Raw genomic sequence first — 21,162 nt, forward strand, 5'->3', positions numbered from 1 at the left:
CCAGCTTACATCTTCCCAACTTCCATCGTCCTCGTCTATATTCTCGTCCCCTTCTCTGCTTTTGTCGCTTCATTCCTCTTCACTAACGTACTCCTCAAAGTCCATAAAAAGATCACTCTGATAACTCACTGTTCTCGGCCATTTTCGGAAGGAGTGAAAGCTCAAAATTGATCGACGCGAAATTTCGAAACGAACCGCTATGAAAAAGTTACGATGATACAAATGTGAACCGCACGTACGTACGTACAATGCATACGATACGAGCTGCGAGGTGATACGTCATACCGACCGACGGCCGACCGGATCTACTTTCGCACCAAAACTATGAGGAGAAAATTGTGATAATTGTGTGAAATTTGGGCTTGTTGCAGATCATAGTAATACAAAATAATTGTTTGAGAAGAAGCAGTTCATGATAATACTATTAAGTGTAGACAAACAGTAAAGAGTTGGTGTCAAAAGTATAAATAGCAGAGATTTCAGACTTTGAAAAAAAATTGACAGAAATTCTTTCCCGATGCCAAATGCTTTTCTACAGAGCATCCGGGGCCCGTGGCTCTAACTACCCTGGCGTGACGTCACAACTTTTGGAGTCCCGTACTGTGGCTGGTTTTCGAGGGGGAGGGAGGGGGATGTTTGGGACTTGCAAATAGCGGATATCTAGATGCTTGCGGGGATTTGAGCCAAACTTTTTGCATAATTGGTCAATTACCAACATATATTTCATCTACAAACGAATTTTACGAACATTTATTCCCTTCATATAGGATCTTTAACTATTACTGCAACATGACAGGAAGACCAGGAGTATATGACAACATTTCAATGTGCCTGGGTATACAAAAAATAGTTAATCATAAATCTTCAACCTGAAAATTACAATGTCTGTCACAAACAATTTGACAATGCACACTGCTTTGAAAATATATATTCAAAATGTTTTCTATATACAGCTCTCACTGCAAGAAGTAATTTACACTGAATACAGGTTAAAAATGAAAACAATATCTTGAAGTCTGTGCAACATGCCTTGCAAATTTCAAATAGGCAAACGAGATAATATCACAGCATCACTGATCATTCGCATTAATATAAATAGATACTGTGACAACTCATGGTACGTTGTAAACAAGAGACCCTATAGTTGCAAACACATAATTTTTCCCTCATATCATCTACATCAAGATGTGAACTTCCACCGACAGTTTCAACATCAATCCTCAGCATCTTGATATAAAAATACAATGACAAAAAAAAAAATAGATGAGGTATCACATGAAAGAAATTCACAGCAATAGACGCTGATAACCTCTGACAATGGGTCCTTTTTTTTTTCTCAGAACTATGACTACTTAGTCAAAACTTCTTAATGAGATTTGATATAGGAGCAAGAAGCTCACCTCAAATAATCTAATCCTACAAACTTTTATGGACACTTTGCCTCAAATAAAGACAATTAACACATTCTCACAGATGAACTCCAAATTCAAATGTTAATCTAGCATAGGAATCATTATGAACCTTTTTGAAAGTAATTTCTTTTAGGTGTAAATATCATAACATGATATCCATCACATACTTTGTTGAGCTTCTGCAGTGGAAGATATCTACAGACTTTTGCCACATATTCAAAAGACCACAGAAAATAAAGAAACTTCTGCAAGCAGATATGTCAAATCTTGACTGTAGACGAAGTTGAATGTCCTCTGGTCTCAACACTGTAAGAGAGAGAATACAGAGCTGAGGATACTGGAGAGCTGCTCAGCTTGCTCCACTTCATCTTAACCCTTTCTGTACTAGAGACTTTGGACAGTGTGTACAATGCCATGAAGTTCTCCATGTCAATCAGCACTCGGAGGGCACAAAGGGTTAAAGAGAAAATCTGCATCCCATCCAGACTTCCAGAATGTTCTTGTCTACAGGACAGCAGATTGCTTCCAGAATGTTCTTGTCTGCAGGAAAGCAGATTGTCTGAGGTCATTTAGCGATTAGCAGCAGACTCAGCAGCAGCCACCATCCCACTGAACATAGAGTTTGGATCGGCTAGGAGGGCACTTGGCTTGTCAAACTCAGCAACCTGATGGCACAAGAAAAAAAAAAATGATTTGAAAGTGTTGGAACTGCATGGGTAGTGATCACTATGTAACACCATAGCCTTTGACTCTATCTTTTTATCAGTCTGGACTATAGATTCAATAAAATCTTGGTGTGATGTACACTGAAAAAAATTATATATATATATATATATATATATATATATATATATATATATAAGCAATGTTACAAGTGTAAAAGGTAAAATATCAACTAAACCCTCACTGATAAGAGATTCAATGAATGCACCATATACACCTTCATTATCATTTGATGTTTACAGATGCTTTACACATGACATTTTCTCCTATCCCTTCATGTAAGAACCGCATAAACCAAGTGCTTGCACTGTCAAATATTCAAAAAAGAAATCTGCTAGTACCATTATCTTCAAATTTTTGCTTTTGCATGTTACAGATACAGTGTTTTGTTGTGTTTTTTTAATTTCAAAATGCTCACGTCATTTAAATAGATTGTTTATTTCAAGGATTTCAGGAGAGACAAAGGCAATCACATTTATTATAGTGGTAGTAATATCCTGGAGTACTGGCACAGAAATAAGGAATACAGTGTATGCTCCCTAGTCATTTAATCAAACATACTCCACTTATTATATTTATCTGTTCATAGGGATATGAGTTCTTCTGTTTTGTATCATTGTTACAACAATTAAAACTGATTGTATCACATTGTATATTGATACATAATAATATTTCATATATAGATCTTGTTAGGAATGCAAATGTATCAATCCCAGCAGGAGCAATTCCTATGACACAAGTATGCAAATAGTGAGATAGATATAATATTCTACTATCTTATATTTCTTGTATTCCTATTTGCTTCTTTGCTATATCTGTGTCTTCTTTGAATGTATTATATATAGGCATGGAGACAAAACAAATGTCCAGAAAAGGACAATAAAATCAAATAGAATGGAATGGAATGGAATGGAATAGTATACAAATAATGAATGTTTATGAGTGCAATGGACAGAATATTTCATGAGGTGAAAGATGAAATGATCCATTCAACGAAGCGCAGCCGAGTTGAATGGATCAAACGTTTCATCTTTCACCGAATGAAATATTCTGTCCATCGCACGAATGAAAAACATTTATTATTTGTTTTATATAACGCCTAAAATAGATCCTAGCTTGTCATTTGATATTTCATTAATCTAGAAACAAAGAGAAAATCTGAGATTGCGCGAGTGCTCACTGAGCGCTTTACGCCAGTGCGCTGTCGCATACACACACTGCAAACGCAAGATTCTAGCGCGCTGTCGCATACTACACACACTGCAAACGCAAGCGTTTTACACGCGTGTGTGCCGGGCTCTCAGCGAGCGTGCAATGGACCAAATCGTATGGATCCAAAATTGCACTGTAAATGGAGCCACAATTGCATGGATGATGACGTCATAGTGAAATGGGCCGAATGATCAATGTCAAACAACCAATCAAATGAGAAGGATCTCTCAGGCGTTATATAGAATAGAATAGAATAGAATAGAATAGAATAGAATACAATGTAGAATAGAATAGAATAGAATAGAATAGAATAGAATAGAATAGAATAGAATAGAATACAATGTAGAATAGAATAGAATAGAATAGAATAGAATAGAATAGAATAGAATAGAATAGAATAGAATAGAATAGAATAGAATAGAATAGAATAGAATAGAATAGAATAGAGTAGAATTGATTTATGCATTGCTAATCATACCTTTCCATCGTCCATGACAAGGACCTTGTCTGAGTCCAAGATGGTGTTAAGACGATGAGCGATGGTCAGCATGGTGCAGTCCTTGAACTCCTGTCTGATGGTGGTCTGGATCAGAGAATCAGTCTCTGTATCGATGGCTGCCGTGGCTTCATCCAGCATCAAGATCTGTGAGAGAGAGATGAATTTGATATCAAAATACTTATTTTTCACCTGACAAGATAAGGTTAAAGAACACAGTCACAAAATTGGGGGAGTCAATTATCAACAGTAATTGTGTTTATGTCATTAAGTTTGTGAAGCTCATATCTGATAGAGCAAAGTGAATGTTTCTTAATTCATCCCAAAACCAAACCCTGCTATCAAAACGTTGATGTTGTTTAAAGCAAATGAAAATGAAAAAGTATACAAATATTAATGACAAATTTGTCATCCAAAGTACTAGGCTATCAATGTGGTGCAAGCATAGGTTTTTAGTTATCAAGATGATATTCAAGCATATTGACTCATTCAATAGGGATTGCCTTGATGATTGATCATTCATTTCATTTCAGACTATGCAACGTGAGACTTAATTGTCTTTGTGCAGAAAAGGCTACCATCTGAATTATGAGGAAAGACTGGATATAAGATTTGATTGACTCCAAGTTGGTCACAAGCCGTAAGGAAAATAAGCAGAGAAATTGTTTTGTATGACCACATATCTGGAGAATAACAACAACAAAATGCATGACTGTCAACATCTGCACTTGAAATTCACACTGATGAATATAAAACGACATATTTACAAGGCAAAACTTATGATATGGTTGAAAATGTTGAAAATTACACATTTCAAGCATGCAAAATAAATTTTCAGAAAGAAAAAAATCATATAAACTATACATTATCTTGTACTTTTTATGAAGAAAAGACATACTGAATATTACACTCAGCAAACTAAATTGGCAGCTCTGATAAAGGGAAAGACTTGTTTGAAATGTGATTAATAGTGAGATTTTTCCTGCAATATTTTTTATGAATGAAAACATGGTGACCACTAAGAGAAAGCAATAGTAGTGATGGAAGCTAGACGACTAACCTTGCTGTTCCTGAGGAGAGCTCTGGCCATACACATCAGCTGCCTCTCTCCCACTGAAAAGTTATCTCCTCCTTCAGTCACTGGGGCATCAAGGCCACTCTCCAGTTGACGGATCTAGACAAGGAGACAAACGATTCATTACTCTCTTCATCAACACATCACCATGGATACCAAACATCAGTGATTATAGGATAGAAGACAATAAAATGTTGTTTACATCACTAATGATGATGATGACGACATCAATAACTTGTCATGCAACAATTCAAGTTAGTGAGTTACCCAAGGCACAATACAGACTGGAACAGCAACAGTACATGCTAAAAATATATAAAGTTATGTATGAGTGGACTATTGAACCATAGTGTCCGCACACATGTTCATCTATAAGTGTACTCCCGTCAAAACGAAGTCCTTGGGACCAGCGGTTTTCTTTCACTACCATACATCAGAATATCTTTAAAGCCAAACAGTAAAGCACATGAAGATATAGAGATGATAATGTTTGGGCCTGATTTTCACTTCATTGTAATGAGAGTTTCATTATAAATCGTGTTTGTTATAACAGAAGTGAACTGTAATGGATTCACTGTTTATATTGGGTTTCACAAGGGCAGTGGATATATGAATGTCTATTGTTTAGGAACTGGGTTGACACTCAAAGCAGCCATCCACATCTGACCCTATGCCATTTTCTAAATCACACAAACACACAATCCTTCACATTTTTCAAGACTCACATTTATAGTGATGTGGGCAGGTTGGTGAATACACCATATGAATCAGAGGTAAAATAGGCAAATCAATTAAGATGATAAATAGGCATGATGGGTTGTCATGGAAACCCATTATTCATTCTTCCTCACCTTATCCTTCATATAAGACCTCTCTAGAGCTTCCCACAGCTCCTTGTCACTGTGCTCCCTGAATGGATCCAGATTGTATCTAGGACAGAAAAAGGCAGACAATGAGAGTATAGACATGTGAAAATCAAGCTACTTTCATTATCTTAACCCGTTGAAAACGAGTCCTGAGTATACTCGGGCAGGTGTGTATGGAAAATGCATGTTGTAGCAAAATCAGTCCATCCTCAATGGGTTAAAGGGTAGCAACTGTCTATCTGTCTATCTATCTACCTACTGGGGGGCATTTCATCAATGAGTTCGTCGGAGTTTTCACCAACGAATTTGCTATCAGCCAATCAGATGCAAGGATTTACGCTGACAACTGTCAAAAGCTAATGAAATCCTTGGTCTGATTGGCTGATAGCAAATTTGTCGGTGAAAACTCCGACGAACTCATTGATGAAACGCCCCCCAGGTGTATATATCTTTCTATCAATCCATCTACCTACCTATCTATCTATCTATCTATCTATCTATCTATCTATCTATCTATCTATCTACCCATCTATCTACTGTATCTATCTATCTATATACCAATTTATCTATCTGTCTATCTATCTATCTATCTATCTATCTACCAATCTATCTATGTATCTATCTATCTACCAATCTATCTATGTATGTATCTATCTATCTATCTACCTATGTATCTATCTATTTATCTATCTTCAAAAGTATCCATCTGCCCATCTATCTTATAATCTTTATCATCAATACATTTCTTATTCATCTTTCTTTTTGTCTCTATTTACCTACATGTACATATCTATCCATCCATCTACTCTATTTTCATCATGCACATCATGTACGAGACGTTAACAAGCACATAATTGCTTAATAATGAGAAGGATAATGTAGAAATCAGCTTTGGATATTCCAATGACATGTAGAGAGAGTCACATGAAAGATACAATGGAAAGACAATGATGGAGAAGAAAAAGAGAGAGACTAGAATTCAAGTTTTAGATGCATGAGGATGATTTACATGAGATTAATGGTCCTTTGTTAGACACAGGACCATTACTGAGCAGACTCTATCTAATAACTCACCGCACAGTTCCTATAAATAGTACAGGATCCTGTGGAATGATGGCTAGCTTGGAGCGAAGATCATGGAGACCAATCTTAGCAATGGGAATACCATCAATGACAATATCTCCACCAGCGCCCTCTACCAGTCTGAAGAGTGCAACACCAAGAGTGGATTTGCCTGCAAAGTAAAGCATATATATATCAAATAAGAGCACATATTGACTTTGTATGTAAATACCTCCAGACTGATGAGGTGTGGCAACATTTTTTTTTTCTTTACACCATTCAAAATACTGAAAGTACTTTTAAAAGTACTGTGTGAATATGTGTTTGTTGAGCACATTGATTAGTTCAGTAATCATAAATATCCTATTCTGTGACTTTATTTCAGACACAAAGTGGATGCTACAAAGCTAGCACAAAACATTTCAGTGGGAAATTGCCCATTTTGTATATGTACTATCATTTCTTATTTCCTTTTTGAGACTCTGCGGCTGCCATCACCATCAGGCACGAGCTTAAAGACAGCAGACGCCTGCATTTTCTTCTTCCTCTTTATTTGGAAACAAGTGTATCGTCGATTCCTTTGATCTCATGGTTGTTATGTTTAAACTTTAAAGATAGTGATTACGATGCTATGAATTTAATATTGCTCAATCTCTTATTCTGTTGTCAGATACACATGTTGTCATTTTCACATATGATTTCCATGAAAAAATGTAGACATAAAATCGAACTGAACTGAACTGAACATCACAAGAAACACCACTTATAACAGATGCATTTGTGGCATGATAGCACATTAAATCCTGATATTACTCAGCTACTTGAGCTATATAAACAATATGAAATAACTAAAAAACACAGATAATTCTATAAAAAGGATAATCAAAAAACTTGAGATGATAATAAGGAAATTGTATTCTGATATTACTCAGCTACAATTAAGATAAGCTAAACAAATGTTTAACATAGTTAAAAACCCCTCTATAAAAAGAAAAGATAATGAAGCCCACAAACAAGCAAATGCAAAGTTACAATTGTCATTACCTCTATGTAAAGCTACAATTCATCATCAGCTAGACTGCAAAACAGAGTCAGTCCTGAGGTAACTACGCACCTGATCCTGTTCTGCCCACAATGCCAATCTTCTCCATTGGTTTGATAACCATTTTGACACCCTTCAACACAAGAGGGAGCCCTTCCCTGTAGCGCATCTTGAAGTTGTTGAACTCAATCTTTCCCTGCTTGGGCCATCCTTTTTCTGGGCGGTTGTTCTTGATGACGCGAGGTGCTTCCGCTACCAAATTCTGCAAACAATAAAAAAAAAAAAAATAAAAATCATGTTTCATCTACAGGGATGGATTTCATCTACAGAGACAGGCAGTAAACACCACCACTAGATATACCATCAACAACAAGGAAAAAAATACCCCCACCCCTAGGATCACATTAATATCTTGTCCTGAGCTGTGTGTAACTAAATTTTCAAACATATACCTTGTATAAAGTTCACAGAGAAATAGATTTGTTTCCTATTTGTTCCTGTTCTGTTATTCATGCGTACATGACATATTCAAGAATCATGCATGATAAATAAATAGCTGACGTGGCCAAAATCTTTAACTGAATTATATAGGGACATTCCACACTCAGAGATTTTACACACATACAAATATTATAGTATTGCATCAGTACAAATAATTCTAAAATCAACAATTCATGTTCAAGTTCAAGTTCAAATTCAAATATATTTTCATTTTCATTAAATAGAGAAAATTATATAAAACGTATAAGCAGAACATATGTGTAATAATTGCAAAAAATGTAAATTAACAAAATACATGAGATGATGAGTAACAAAACAAAGAAAACATAATTGTATTTTTTTTTTAAATACATACACACATTAATTAAATAATGTCTCTTGATGTATCTTATTTTGTTTAGTACCAAAGAGTTCGACTCTCATGTGGTAATTAATATCACTAACCTTCATGTAACTCTGGATTCTTTCCACTGATGTGAATCTGGCTTCTGTCTCTGATGCCATCAACACCAACATCTGGAACATTCCTGTCAACTGGAGAGACAAACATTCATCACATTGTATCATCTCATTATTACATGATAAATCAGAACCTAACAATTTGGTGAAGGCAAGCACATCTTGATTTTCCAAGCTTTGACATCCTTACAAGTTCTATAAATCCGGCGAATGTTACAATCATTACTTTTTTTCATGATCAGAGAAACAATGGCAGATTCGTTCATATAATAATAAGGGGTTTCATTTCAAAGTAAAAACTACTGGCGTTATAATTTGTACTTGATGGTGAGACAACATTTGCTCATGCGACAATTGCTCCTGTCTTATTTTCTCCAAGGACTTAGGGTTAGGGTTAGGGTTGTGATAGGGTTTTAGGTTTAGTTTGATGTGAGGATTAGGATTAGGGTTAGGGCTTTGCTTGTGGGTAGAACTTATGATCAGCTTAGCATGCATATATTTCATGGGGGCAATTGTCGCAGGAGCAAATGTCATGGAACTGTACTTGATATTGTCATAGTTACATGAGTAAAGAAATCTCATCAATCAGATTGCAACAAATGGATTTCAAGACGGAGAGGAAAGGGGAAGATATCAAGAGAGGGAGAGAGAGCTCACTTGGATGGTGTAGGACACAGCAAGACCAGCAAGAGCGGAGTCGATGTCGCCATGGTAGATGACCACCAGAATGTGGCAGAGGAAAGCAAGGAGGACGACAAGGAGCTCGAGACGAACACCAGCCCAGCGTGCCGCCATCCTGAAGAACATGTAGGGTAGGGCGTTGCCATCAAGCAGAGTGCGGAATCTGGCGATAAACTCTTCGGTCTTGTCGTAAGCGTGGATGGTGGAGAGACCCTGGACGGTTGCAGAGATGTGGGAGAACCAGGGGGAACGAGTGATGTTCTCTATCCGCTTGAGATCACGGATACCCTTCCGGTAGTAACGCAAAATGATGAGGAAGATGAAGAAGATCGGAATGACGGCAGCGAGGAAGATGGGGAAGCAGATGATGATGACGATGAGAGCGAAGGAGACCAGGAAACAATTCTGGAGGAAGAGTTCCAGGTTGAAAGGCAGGAGGACATCGACTGTGGAGAGAAAACAATTAATTTAGGATTTATAAAAGGGGTTGAAACTATGACATATTGGGCAACATAGATCATAAATTAACTGTGCTTATGGGCAAGGCAAGTATTGATCAATAATTATTAATTGTTTGGATGCACACATCAGAAGTCAGTAGAATAAGAGTACAGACAGCACATAAGAGTTCGACTTTTTTCTTCAGATTGTGATCAATAGTGGTCCTATGCTGTGTTTAACAGATATCCATTAGCAAGTTGCCAAATGATTCCCATTACCACATTATTTTTCCTGGTGTCTTCAATATACAAATATACAGTCTTAGATTTGAACACCCACTGATTCATTTTTAATGAGGAAAACACAAATTAACATTGAGATTTATTCATGTTTTGTACATACCTTCATCCAAATCTTTGGAGAACCTATTCAGAATACGACCAGTTGGAGTGGTGTCAAAGAAGCTCATAGGAGAGCGGAAGACGTTAACGAACACTGTGTCGTGCATGTGAGACGCCGCTTTCAGAGTCACCTGTTGGAGAGGTCAAATGTAATAGCTGTTACTAATGTTCAAATCAGCTTCTAGTTATAGCTAGTATCAGAGTGATGTGAATTTTGCTGCTTTTTCTGTTCTGCTGTTGCATCTTTAAAAGTAAATCTCTTTCTTGGCTGCAACTGCTTCACAGATCACCATCAACAAGGTTAATTATTCAACTAACATTAGAAATTGGCGAATTTGAAACACTTTTACATTTGATTAAACATGAATAAAAATGTGTTGACTTGAAGGTGCATGGACAGCATTGCAAACATAATTTCTTTTTAAAAAGGTTATCTTGAAAGAAGTATGAACTGCAAAATAATTCTCTCCAAGATGAAGGAATCTGTGAATTTACATCAAGGGTGGAGGAGAAAGATTTAGCAGAAAAGTAATCACATTCCTCTCAAAAAAAGAAAGAAAGTATGAGAGTGGGAGAAAAGAGGAAACTGACCTTCATGAAGACGAGACTCTTGAAGGCACCAAAGAGCATGATAACAATCAGAGACAGACCGTAGATGAGTTGGTATCTCTCAACGTCAGGATTCAATCCAATATCACCATCTGGGTCGGTCTACAAACCAGGGAGAATCAAACAAGAATGTTATCATACATTTTCTTTTAAATTCATATATACAATCTTTCTTTTCAGGATGTAGTAAGTTGTGATAATTCTGTCTTTATCTGATATCATGATACACATGTATGTGTTTGCATGCATGACTGTAAATATACAACTGTATGAGTACTATGTAATTGTGTTTATTTCCTATTTTGGTTTTGATGTAACAAATGTACAAAACAAATGGACTGCCATTTCATTGGATAAATGTGAGAACTGCAGACCAATTACAAAGTGAACAAGACAAAACTAGAGTCATAGGTGGATTTCCAAAATGGTAATAAAGCATATTATTTACCTATAAGCATGAGTGTGCTTGTGTGTAGGGGTGTGTGTGTTTGTGGAAGTGTGTGTATATAAGGTATAGCAATTAATGCCAAACAACTGTCAAACAGTTGTAGCAATGTAAAACAAATGAGAGTGGCCGGTAACTGAAGCTAATTACAACTTACATGTACAATTTGAATTTGAAGTGATAACATGGTCTTGTTGTACCCTACAATGGGCTTGAAATAGTCTAGATGGTATAGAGTATGACCTGAGAATGTGATTTCCTTTTTATGCCTCAGATTACCACAGGTACCATACACACCAATTTAACTGTACGAAAATAAGGAGCATCTTTGCTGTGATATAGCATAATGCAACATGCTACTCTGAGATGTAGGCCATCAGCAAGAAGAAAGTGGAGGGGATGAGTGGGGTGAGGGAAAACTTACTCCATTGCCTTGGTTGAGCCAGTAGGACAGATACATATTGTTGAGAGTAATAGAACCAAACATAAGGATAAAACAGAAGAGGACGAGAAGTCCCATGTGGTAGCCTCCCATGGACTTGAGGTAGGTAGCGTAGGTTCCCCAACCAACGGAGGCATTACTTCTTTCTTCACTCGAGATCAGCTGACCTAAAACACACATCATAAAAGAATTGATCATCAATAATGATATCTTATACAGATGAATACCAACACGAAGTATTACCTACCATTCTGTAGTCATCTAAATTCAGGTCTTTTTATGCATACTTTGACATACATGTATATGTTTATTCAAAACTTTGATTTTGAACTGTATTGTATAGGAAATCTCCATTTCCAAGCCCTATAGGCTTTTGTGTAATTTCCTCCCTTGACCCACACATCTCTGTAAATATTCATATACGTGATTTTATGAAATGAATAAATTGAATTGAAAAATATTGAAATTGAACTATAAAGTACCACAGTGCTAATACTTGTATATACTAAAATGAGAATAGGCAAGTTGATTAATCTCCTTTGGATAGGAAAGGCGTTGTGTATGTACGGCAAATATTGAATTCTATCTACAATTACTATGAGATATAAGGCAACTTCTTTTACCCATTGCAAATGGTTGGTTTCACTTCATTTAAGAGCAACAAAGTTTAAGCAATGTGAGTACATGGCACTGTCATATCAGAATATAGGAAATTATAGCATTATTCCTGTCTCATATTCACCCCTCGTCCACTGTTTTTGGGATCTAGATTGAGAAACAAATAAAGATATATATCTCCCTCATGCCTCATTAGTGATGGCTTGGGATGTCTTCAAACTTACCATCAGTTGTGGGAGACTGTTCCACTTCTGGTTCGGCTACCTCTGAAATGAAGCTAGAAGTCCTTGAACGAGAGCTAAGCTGTGATAGCGCCCTCTCTCGTCTCTCACCCATCGTCTCCTTGTCTTGTTCTGGCATCTTCTCGTCAGCTTCGATATTCTCCAAGTCTGCTTCCTCTCCCTCTTGCTTGGAGTGGAATGTTCGGATCAGGTTGGCATACACACCATCTACTGCCATCAGGTCGTCATGGTGACCACGCTCCACGATTCGGCCATCCATCATCGTCATGACGATATCACAGTCCTTCAAATACTGGTTGGACAAAAATAAAAAGGTTTGAAATGATTTTTTTTTTTAACTTACCGAAACTCCAAACTCTCAATTTTACGACGTGCATTTCTTGACAGTAAGATCAACATTTTATCATGATATGAAGAAATATCAACATGTGATGACAGAGTGACATCACAACATATCTTTTTCTAGTACTCTATATTAATATATAAAAATCTCTCCATCTATCTACCTCTCTGTCAGTCTGTATCTGCATGTCTGTCTATCTATTCATATGCTTTCTAAGAGTATTTCAACAAACATTTCAACAACTATGTCTGACTTGAAGACAAAAATCATGTAATGAACACTTTGCTTTAGTGCTGTCTCATAAAATGAAGGATTTCTGAAATAATCTTTCCTTACCTGCAGCTGATGAGTGACAAAGAGAACAGTCTTGCCCTTGAGGGCGCCATTGATGCAGTGAGTAAAAATGTGAAGACCAACGTGAGCATCTACAGCACTAAGAGGGTCGTCCAGGAGGTATATGTCTCGGTCTGCGTACAGCGCCCTCGCCAAACTAATACGTTGCTTCTGGCCTCCACTCATGTTGATTCCACGTTCTCCAATCTGTAAGATCCAGCAAGATACTCATTTTTTTTTTATTGCGAATCTTTATACAGAGTGGCCTGATCAGCATTATATATACATATATAGATGGCATAAGATGGACAAACAAATTTCATAACGACGCAAGGTACATGATGTTGTAGACACACATCAAGCATTCAAGATAAAATAAGATTATACAATCATGCAGATTTAAAACAGACTAACTGCCGGTCTTTCTCAGGGCTCTGTTGTTGGTTAAAATCCATTGAACATGAAACAACAACAACAACAACAACAACAACAACATTATATGACCACATCACTCTCTATTATATGCACTTTCCACTTGAAATCTGATCACAGTTAAGATTATACAAAAGATTCTAATTCATCTCATCTCGAATTAATCACACACTCAGATGATGCTAATTTACAGAACGCTGGTTGTGATATGCATATAATTACTATTAACCTGTCTGTTTATATGCCTACTACCACATATATCTAAGTGACATGCATGCATTTACACATAGTCCTCTAACATGGAAGATAATAGGAACCTTATCATCACACTTGTCTTGACATACTTGTACATTGTACACTTGAGAAAATCAACTCTCAGGACTCAAATTAGGAGTCAGACCAAGCCTTAATGCAATGCACCCAAACTCACCTCTGTTTGGTCTCCCATGGGTAAAATGGCCAAGTCAGGTTTGAGAGAGCAGGCTGTGATAACCCTGTCATACTTGTCTTCATCAAACGGCATACCAAAGAGGATGTTGTTCTTCACTGTGGCGTTAAAGATCCAGGCTTCCTGAGCAGCATAGGCAAAGGTTCCCTGGATGCAGTTGTCTCCCTCGACGTTGTGCATCTGACCAAGAATAGCCGAGATGAGGGAGGTCTTGCCTGCGCCCACTGACCCACAGACACCGGTCAGCTTGCCCTGTAGTGGTCAGGAGAGTTCCGAAATTAGTGCCTCTTTGTCACTTAAAAAAAAAAAAAAAATCCTATCACTTTGAACTCCAATTATCTTCCCTTACAACATTCCCTAGTCCATGATGATATCCTGGCTACCATGGTGATTACAGCAAATATCATCAGATTATAGATGACATCTACTGGGGCTCATTTGGGTGCATGACAAAAATGTATAGTATGAGCCATTATGTATGAACATACAGTGTACTGTGCTATGCTCACAAAATTTGGAATAGAACTAATGATGCAAGAATATTGAAAGAACTATGACGATTTCACCCATTAGATATCTACATCCAAGGTCAAGAATTTGTGTGAAATTTAATATAAACAAGCTGAAATGTGATATATCCACACGTTATCCATGCTCTAAAAATCACTACTATTGAGATACTTTCATTTATCTTTTCAACATCTTTTTATTTGTATATTGTTGAGAAATGTATCTTGTATCAAATGATCAGTCCAGGATGATAACCATACCTTCTCAAGACCAAAGTTTATGTCAAAGAGGACGCGAGAGATTTTGTCCTCTGTAACCTTTTTCCGTGGGTGGATGTTGCTCTTCTGGACAAGTTTGTCGACAGCGATGGAGCCCAGTCCCGCCTCCTCCAAGTTGAGTGGCCTCATGGCCATGCTGAAACGACGATTCTCCTGAATATCACCATTCTGTTTTGCCGATTTCTGGGGCTCGATGATGGTGATGGCTGACTTGCTCTTCTGACCCGTCTCTTCTTCCTCATCAGCATCCAAGTCAACCTGGAGGAAGAGGAGGAGAGAGAGATTATTTCATATGTTCTCATAGAAGAGAGAGAGAGAGAGAGAGAGAGATATTATTTCATATGTTCTCATAGAAGAGAGAGAGAGATATTATTTCATAAGTCCTCATAGAAGAGAGAAAGATATTATTTCACATGTTCTTATAGAAGAGAGAGAGATATTATTTCATACGTTCTTATAGAAGAGAGAGAGAGATATTATTTTATATGTTCTCATAGAAGAGGGAGAGAAAGATATTATTTCAGATGTTCTCATAGAAGAGAGAGAGATATTATTTCATATGTTCTCATAGAAGAGAGAGAGAGAGATTATTTCATATGTTCTCATAGAAGAGAGAAAGATATTATTTCATATGTTCTTATAGAAGAGAGAGAGATATTATTTCATATGTTCTTATAGAAGAGAGAGAGATATTATTTCATATGTTCTCACAGAAGAGAGAGAGAAAGATATTATTTCATATGTTCTCATACAAGAGAGAGAGAGATTATTTCATATGTTCTCACAGAAGAGAGAGAGAAAGATATTATTTCATATGTTCTTATAGAAGAGAGAGAGATATTATTTCATATGTTCTCACAGAAGAGAGAGAGAAAGATATTATTTCATATGTTCTCATAGAAGAGAGAGAGATATTATTTCATATGTTCTCATAGAAGAGACACATATTTCATATCATGAACCTGTTGAGAACGAGTCCCGAGAATACTTGGGCAGGTGTCCAAGGGAAATGCGTGTTATAGCAAAATCAGCCTGTCGTCAATGGGTTAACAATCTATGAAAGTATTATGATCCTCCACTTCCACTCTTTTATATGTTCCACTCTCCAGGAGATCCTGGAACTTACTTCCTCATTATGTGAAGAACCAAAACTCTTCACCTTCCTTAAAGCACAACCTAAAGACTTACATTGTATTTGTTTAATTGTGAGTGCTGAATGACTGACATTTCATCTCAAAACACAGTAATAAACATTCTCTTGATATTTCTGTTTATACATTTTCCTGTTATGTCAACAAGTCATTTTTTGTTTTGAGCAGTTAAGAAAAATGGATTATGTTCTACACAGATATCACATGCAGTCATCATTGTTCTATTATACATTAAAGAAGGAGAAAGAGAAAAAGGAAGGATACAGAAACCAAAAGCAAAAGTTTGATGAGATAGAGAGATGCTGCAAGGAGAAATAGAGAGAAAGAGATTCGAGACAAGAGTAGAAATTATATTATGATGTTGTCTATTGTACTTTCAGTAAAATAACCTAAGAAGTTGGGAGGAAAAAAGAAATGAAACTTACAAAATCAACCTGTACATGCTAAATAAGCAGCCTGAAATCAAGAAACCCTTGTAATTGATGTAAGTTACGGTTATGAAAAATATCAGTTTTATTTCCAGCACATATAGCAGCACCTGCATAGCAAATGTATACACACACACAAAGGTTCTGTCAGAAACTCATATTTCCAGTAAATACCTCTATACCACTATGCACATGTTTGCTGATGTTGGGTGTAATTGGCACCACTTTGTTGTTGGGAGATGGAATTTGAAACAGACAATAAACACAGTTTTGATCAAGTCTACGAAGACTTTTTATTCTAAGCTAAGTTTTTTTGTGCATCTAGACAAAAATGCATACATGAATGCACATGCAAACACACAGACAGATAGAGACACATTCTACAAGAACACCTAGTGAAAAAAAAAGACATCAAGTGGACTAACCTGCATGTTAACCTCTCTGGTCTTGACATAAGACACCTTGGGTGCATTGTTGTTAGCTGTACCATTCAGTTTGATCTCCTCTTCCTCTTCCTCCTCCAAGTCTCCCGTCTCCAGTCTGTCCCAGGCAAAGACTCCGTTACGGATGATGACAGCATATTTGTCATTCCTAGGCAAGATGTCTAGAGGTCTCTGTTCATCCATGACAAATACACTCTGTGGAAAGAAACAGCATCAAGACTTTATCATATTTGTTATCATTTGTGATCCTACTAATCTTGAATCTTAATAAACCATTCTCGGAGAATTTGATCATTTGTCAGATTCATTGGATTTTTTCCCCCAAGTTCACTCTCAGTTCTGGGACAAGACTTTGCTTAATCATTCATTTTAGGTCACTCGTCTCAAGTATTGACAAATATAGTACAACATACAACCGTTTGCTAAACTATCGATGTACTTCTAATCCTGACCTATATTATGATGGACTTTGGGTCTAAGTATGAATGCCTTTACTACCATAAACACATGCACAAATGCTATAGGACTTGTTCTCATGTGAGTTTTAGATGTCACTACATTTAATTAGTTTAGCTTGAACATAATACATGCTCATTGGAGAACTGTCTAGACTTAAAACACTCTCACCTTCAGTCTACCAAGAGCGATGTTTGCCTCAGCCAGGGAACGGATGGCCCAAGGGGTGGGACCGATCACAGCCCTCAACGTGTTCAAGATTGCCACCAAGGTGAATGCCTAGATGACAACAAATCATGTGATAATGTGAATAATTTTAATAGATATTCCTTCTTTTTTTTCACCATAATCTATCTTAATTCTAGGAAAATGCTCAACAACAGAGAAACGATTACAGACAAAACAAAGATGGAGAAAAAATAAAGGATAATTGATAAGCTCATACAATGAAATATACTCATCATTTGACAAAATTATCTAATCCCATGCAACGCTGCACACTGGCATTGCTCCGACGGTCCCTGACCAGTAAAAATCACGGTCGGACCAGTAACTTTTTCAGGAATGGACCAGTAAAAGATGGAAAAACTGGGTACCTACTGGTCTGACAGACAGGTTGGACCAGTAGAAAAAATGGGTTAGTGTGCAGCCCTGCCCATGTATCATTGAGATTACACAAGGGAGTTTATTTATGGAAAAGAATGATTTGGAGCAATTGAATGATAAAGAAGAAATAGTACAGAAAAAGTGGCTGCCATCACATCAGACTATTCGATTATGTGTTCTTTGGCAAGTTCATGAAAATAATACCTGTGTAGACGTGAGTGGTTCAGTGTAGTTTGAAGACAGGTAGATAACGATGGTGAGTACGGTGGCGATATTTGGAGTGATTGGCGAGATGGAAAGACTAAAACTCTGCATGTAGCCAGCTTTCTCCAGCAGAGAACGTTCCAGGTTCCTGATGGCTGTTAGTGAGAGAAGGAAGAAGGAAACATAGTCCAGTCGTTTTCATTTCACCTCGGTGCATAACTCACTCGAAGTTTCACACTTCTATAAGTACACCACACGTCTCTCATAAAGTTTGAGTAGTTTTACAACTAGATTGACATCACAGTTTACAGATTTCTCAGTGTCCAGTTGACTGCTACAATTGTATGGCCCATTTTTGGCAACCATGGTAAATAAAAGATTTATATAGCTGGACATCTTCTTTAGCACTTCCAAATATGCTAATAATATTGAAGTTATCTGAATGCTTTAACATTTCTATTTCATCAAGGGAATACAAATAATGAGATTTACATTCTATTCATATCTTTCGCTTTCTTTCATTGAAGTAAAAGATGTTTGTTCACATCTTTGTGGATTCAAACATGATCTTTTCACATAGAAAAAATGCAGAATTTGCTATTAGGGGAAGATCTTACCAGACACAGCCTTGGAGAAAGGGACTTCCCAGGCATACATCTTGATCAGTTTGACGTACGTCAAAACTTCGTTCATCTTCTGGACGCGTTCATCAGTGACTGAGATACAGCGATCACGGAGCATGGAGGTGATCTTACCAAAGATCATCTGTGAGAGAAGGAGAGAAATCTTTGTTGAATCTCTCAGGCAATGTCAACCCGTTGAGGACAAGTCCCGAGTATACTCTGGCAGGTGTTAATGGGAAATGCGTGTTGTAGGAAAATCAATCCGTCCTCAATGGGTTAAGAAAATAAAATGGTAGCAGGTAAGACAGGATGAACATCATAGCTACACTGTACATGTGACAGTATATAAAGTGTGGAATATGTGTCAATTCAAGCAGTTGGTATTACATAATCACATATATCAAACAAACAGCTCACAGCTTGACATATCAAAAAAAAAAAACGATTTTATACATGTCTGCAGACAAATTTACAGCAATCTTAGAATAGCTGTTCAGATTTGATTTGATTTGATTTGATTTGATTTGATTTGATTTGATTTATTTATGAAGATTACCTAATACATGTATTCTCTTTTGACAGCTTAATATGGCACATAACTTCCAGCACTTAATCTTTGGCTGTACAGAAAAGCTAGGATAAAATGATTCCAACCATTTTTCACATCTTCAGTAGATTTTCCAGCCAAGCCACAAAATATCTGTTAATGTGCCATGTAAACTCTAGAACTTTGAGCATTATAACTATCTTTTATGATATAATGTAGGCTAAAAATGACATGGCAGGCCATGGTGCTCAAGCTGCTGAGGTTGATGGTAGGAGAAAAAAAATAATGACCTATTTGCGCGCCTGGTAAACTAGGGACTGCGAGCGACGGAGAGCGACACCCAGCGACGGGGACTTATTGCGAGAACAATGAAGTGCGTCGCAGTATGTTTTTACTCCGTCGCTAAGCGTCGCTCAAAGCATTACGCGCCACCATTTTGATGATACCGCGACGCTTGCCGATGCTTGCTGACACTTGCCGACACCTTCAAAAGAAGCTGTATTATTTCTATGTTGTGTGACCTCCGCTCACGCAAGCGTTCGTTAGTGTGGACGTTTCGGGAGATGTAGCGAGATTTCTGAATGGTCACGGTCAATGCTCAAATTGAATAGCGAGCGACGTGTCCAGACGCACCTCTCCTGATGAATGAAAGAAGTAACAGGCATTACAAATGATGCTTGTGTCCTCGTGATAGCCCGACGATGAGCGACGTGTCCCGACGCTTTTCTTAGATCTCAACATTGGTTATGAGTTGATTTGCGTTTCGTTTGAATATCAGATGGTGACTTTACGAAAAAGGAAACGTAATTATGGGGTGCAATATCTCACTGAACGGGGAACACTGAAAGTAGCGATCGAAGAGGGTTTATGAAAACACATGTACAGCGAGAACACGCGAATGTATGTCTATTCATGTAAAATTTTGCATGCACGAGGTGTGATCTTTTTAATCTGTCAAGTGACTCAAGAACGAAATACAGTGTATTACTACGATCTTTGGTATTATGAAGTCGTCCTATTTCTCCCGTAAGCCTAATGCCAAATAGCGGAAACGCTAGCTGTGATGTTGAACAAACTAATCAGCCATGGCATGTGCCTCAAGCATCATCGCAGATGTATCGGTGCGGCGCGAGTCCAAATCCCACGTTTGTTTGGGACGCTACTATAGGATGCCCCACGACCCGTGATTCCGTCTCGAAGTGTAAAAATATTTCAGCCTATCACAGAACCCTTACTGAGACATAGTTTTTTAAGCAAATTACCTATTTTAGAATGCTTCTCATCGATTATTTTACTTCAGCTCCCAGGGGCACCAGAGTTACAAGCCTGTTGCGAAGGAGATAGGTATTTACATTTCTAAAGGTCGCGCGGCATCCTTATGTTGATTGAATTTAGTGAACTGTTTTGGGAGGAAGTGTGTTGAATTTTGTGTCATGATAAAGTAGGAAATATACAGTAGAATGCCCAACGAAAAGGAAAGTATTTTACCAACATTCGACGTAGGTATGACCGAATGAGACAAAATGAACAAAATAGAAGAGAAGGGCTTGTTCTCTGTTATTTAGTTGTTTGTGACATGTTCTTCCTTTGGCAATGGTGCGTTCAATTGCCTGCTTTGAGGTTTGTTTGTTTG

General features: G+C 37.3%; 1 protein-coding gene across 1 annotated transcript in view; it reads right to left on the reverse strand.

The window, feature by feature from the left end:
• Positions 1–1,710: 1,710 nt before the first annotated feature.
• LOC139730776 (ATP-binding cassette sub-family C member 5-like) overlaps positions 1,711–21,162 on the reverse strand; it is a 35,372-nt gene continuing 15,920 nt past the window's right edge. Inside the window, exons 8-26 of the mRNA XM_071641639.1 lie at positions 18,977–19,124; positions 18,360–18,514; positions 17,721–17,828; positions 17,076–17,288; positions 15,054–15,329; positions 14,266–14,535; positions 13,407–13,610; positions 12,710–13,019; positions 11,850–12,034; positions 10,963–11,082; positions 10,373–10,502; positions 9,506–9,975; positions 8,834–8,923; positions 7,961–8,150; positions 6,859–7,018; positions 5,770–5,848; positions 4,904–5,017; positions 3,826–3,990; positions 1,711–2,077 (exon numbers count right to left, since the gene is read on the reverse strand). Of these exons, the coding sequence (XP_071497740.1) occupies positions 1,982–2,077; positions 3,826–3,990; positions 4,904–5,017; positions 5,770–5,848; positions 6,859–7,018; positions 7,961–8,150; positions 8,834–8,923; positions 9,506–9,975; positions 10,373–10,502; positions 10,963–11,082; positions 11,850–12,034; positions 12,710–13,019; positions 13,407–13,610; positions 14,266–14,535; positions 15,054–15,329; positions 17,076–17,288; positions 17,721–17,828; positions 18,360–18,514; positions 18,977–19,124 (3,483 nt within the window). The 3' untranslated portion in view covers positions 1,711–1,981. The remainder of the gene's footprint in view (positions 2,078–3,825; positions 3,991–4,903; positions 5,018–5,769; positions 5,849–6,858; positions 7,019–7,960; positions 8,151–8,833; positions 8,924–9,505; positions 9,976–10,372; positions 10,503–10,962; positions 11,083–11,849; positions 12,035–12,709; positions 13,020–13,406; positions 13,611–14,265; positions 14,536–15,053; positions 15,330–17,075; positions 17,289–17,720; positions 17,829–18,359; positions 18,515–18,976; positions 19,125–21,162) is intronic.

The sequence above is a fragment of the Diadema antillarum genome, unplaced genomic scaffold (genome assembly GCF_040938485.1).
Source record: "Diadema antillarum isolate AM-2024a unplaced genomic scaffold, OU_Dant_1.0 seq00000333_RagTag, whole genome shotgun sequence".
Taxonomy (NCBI): Eukaryota; Metazoa; Echinodermata; class Echinoidea; order Diadematoida; family Diadematidae; genus Diadema; species Diadema antillarum.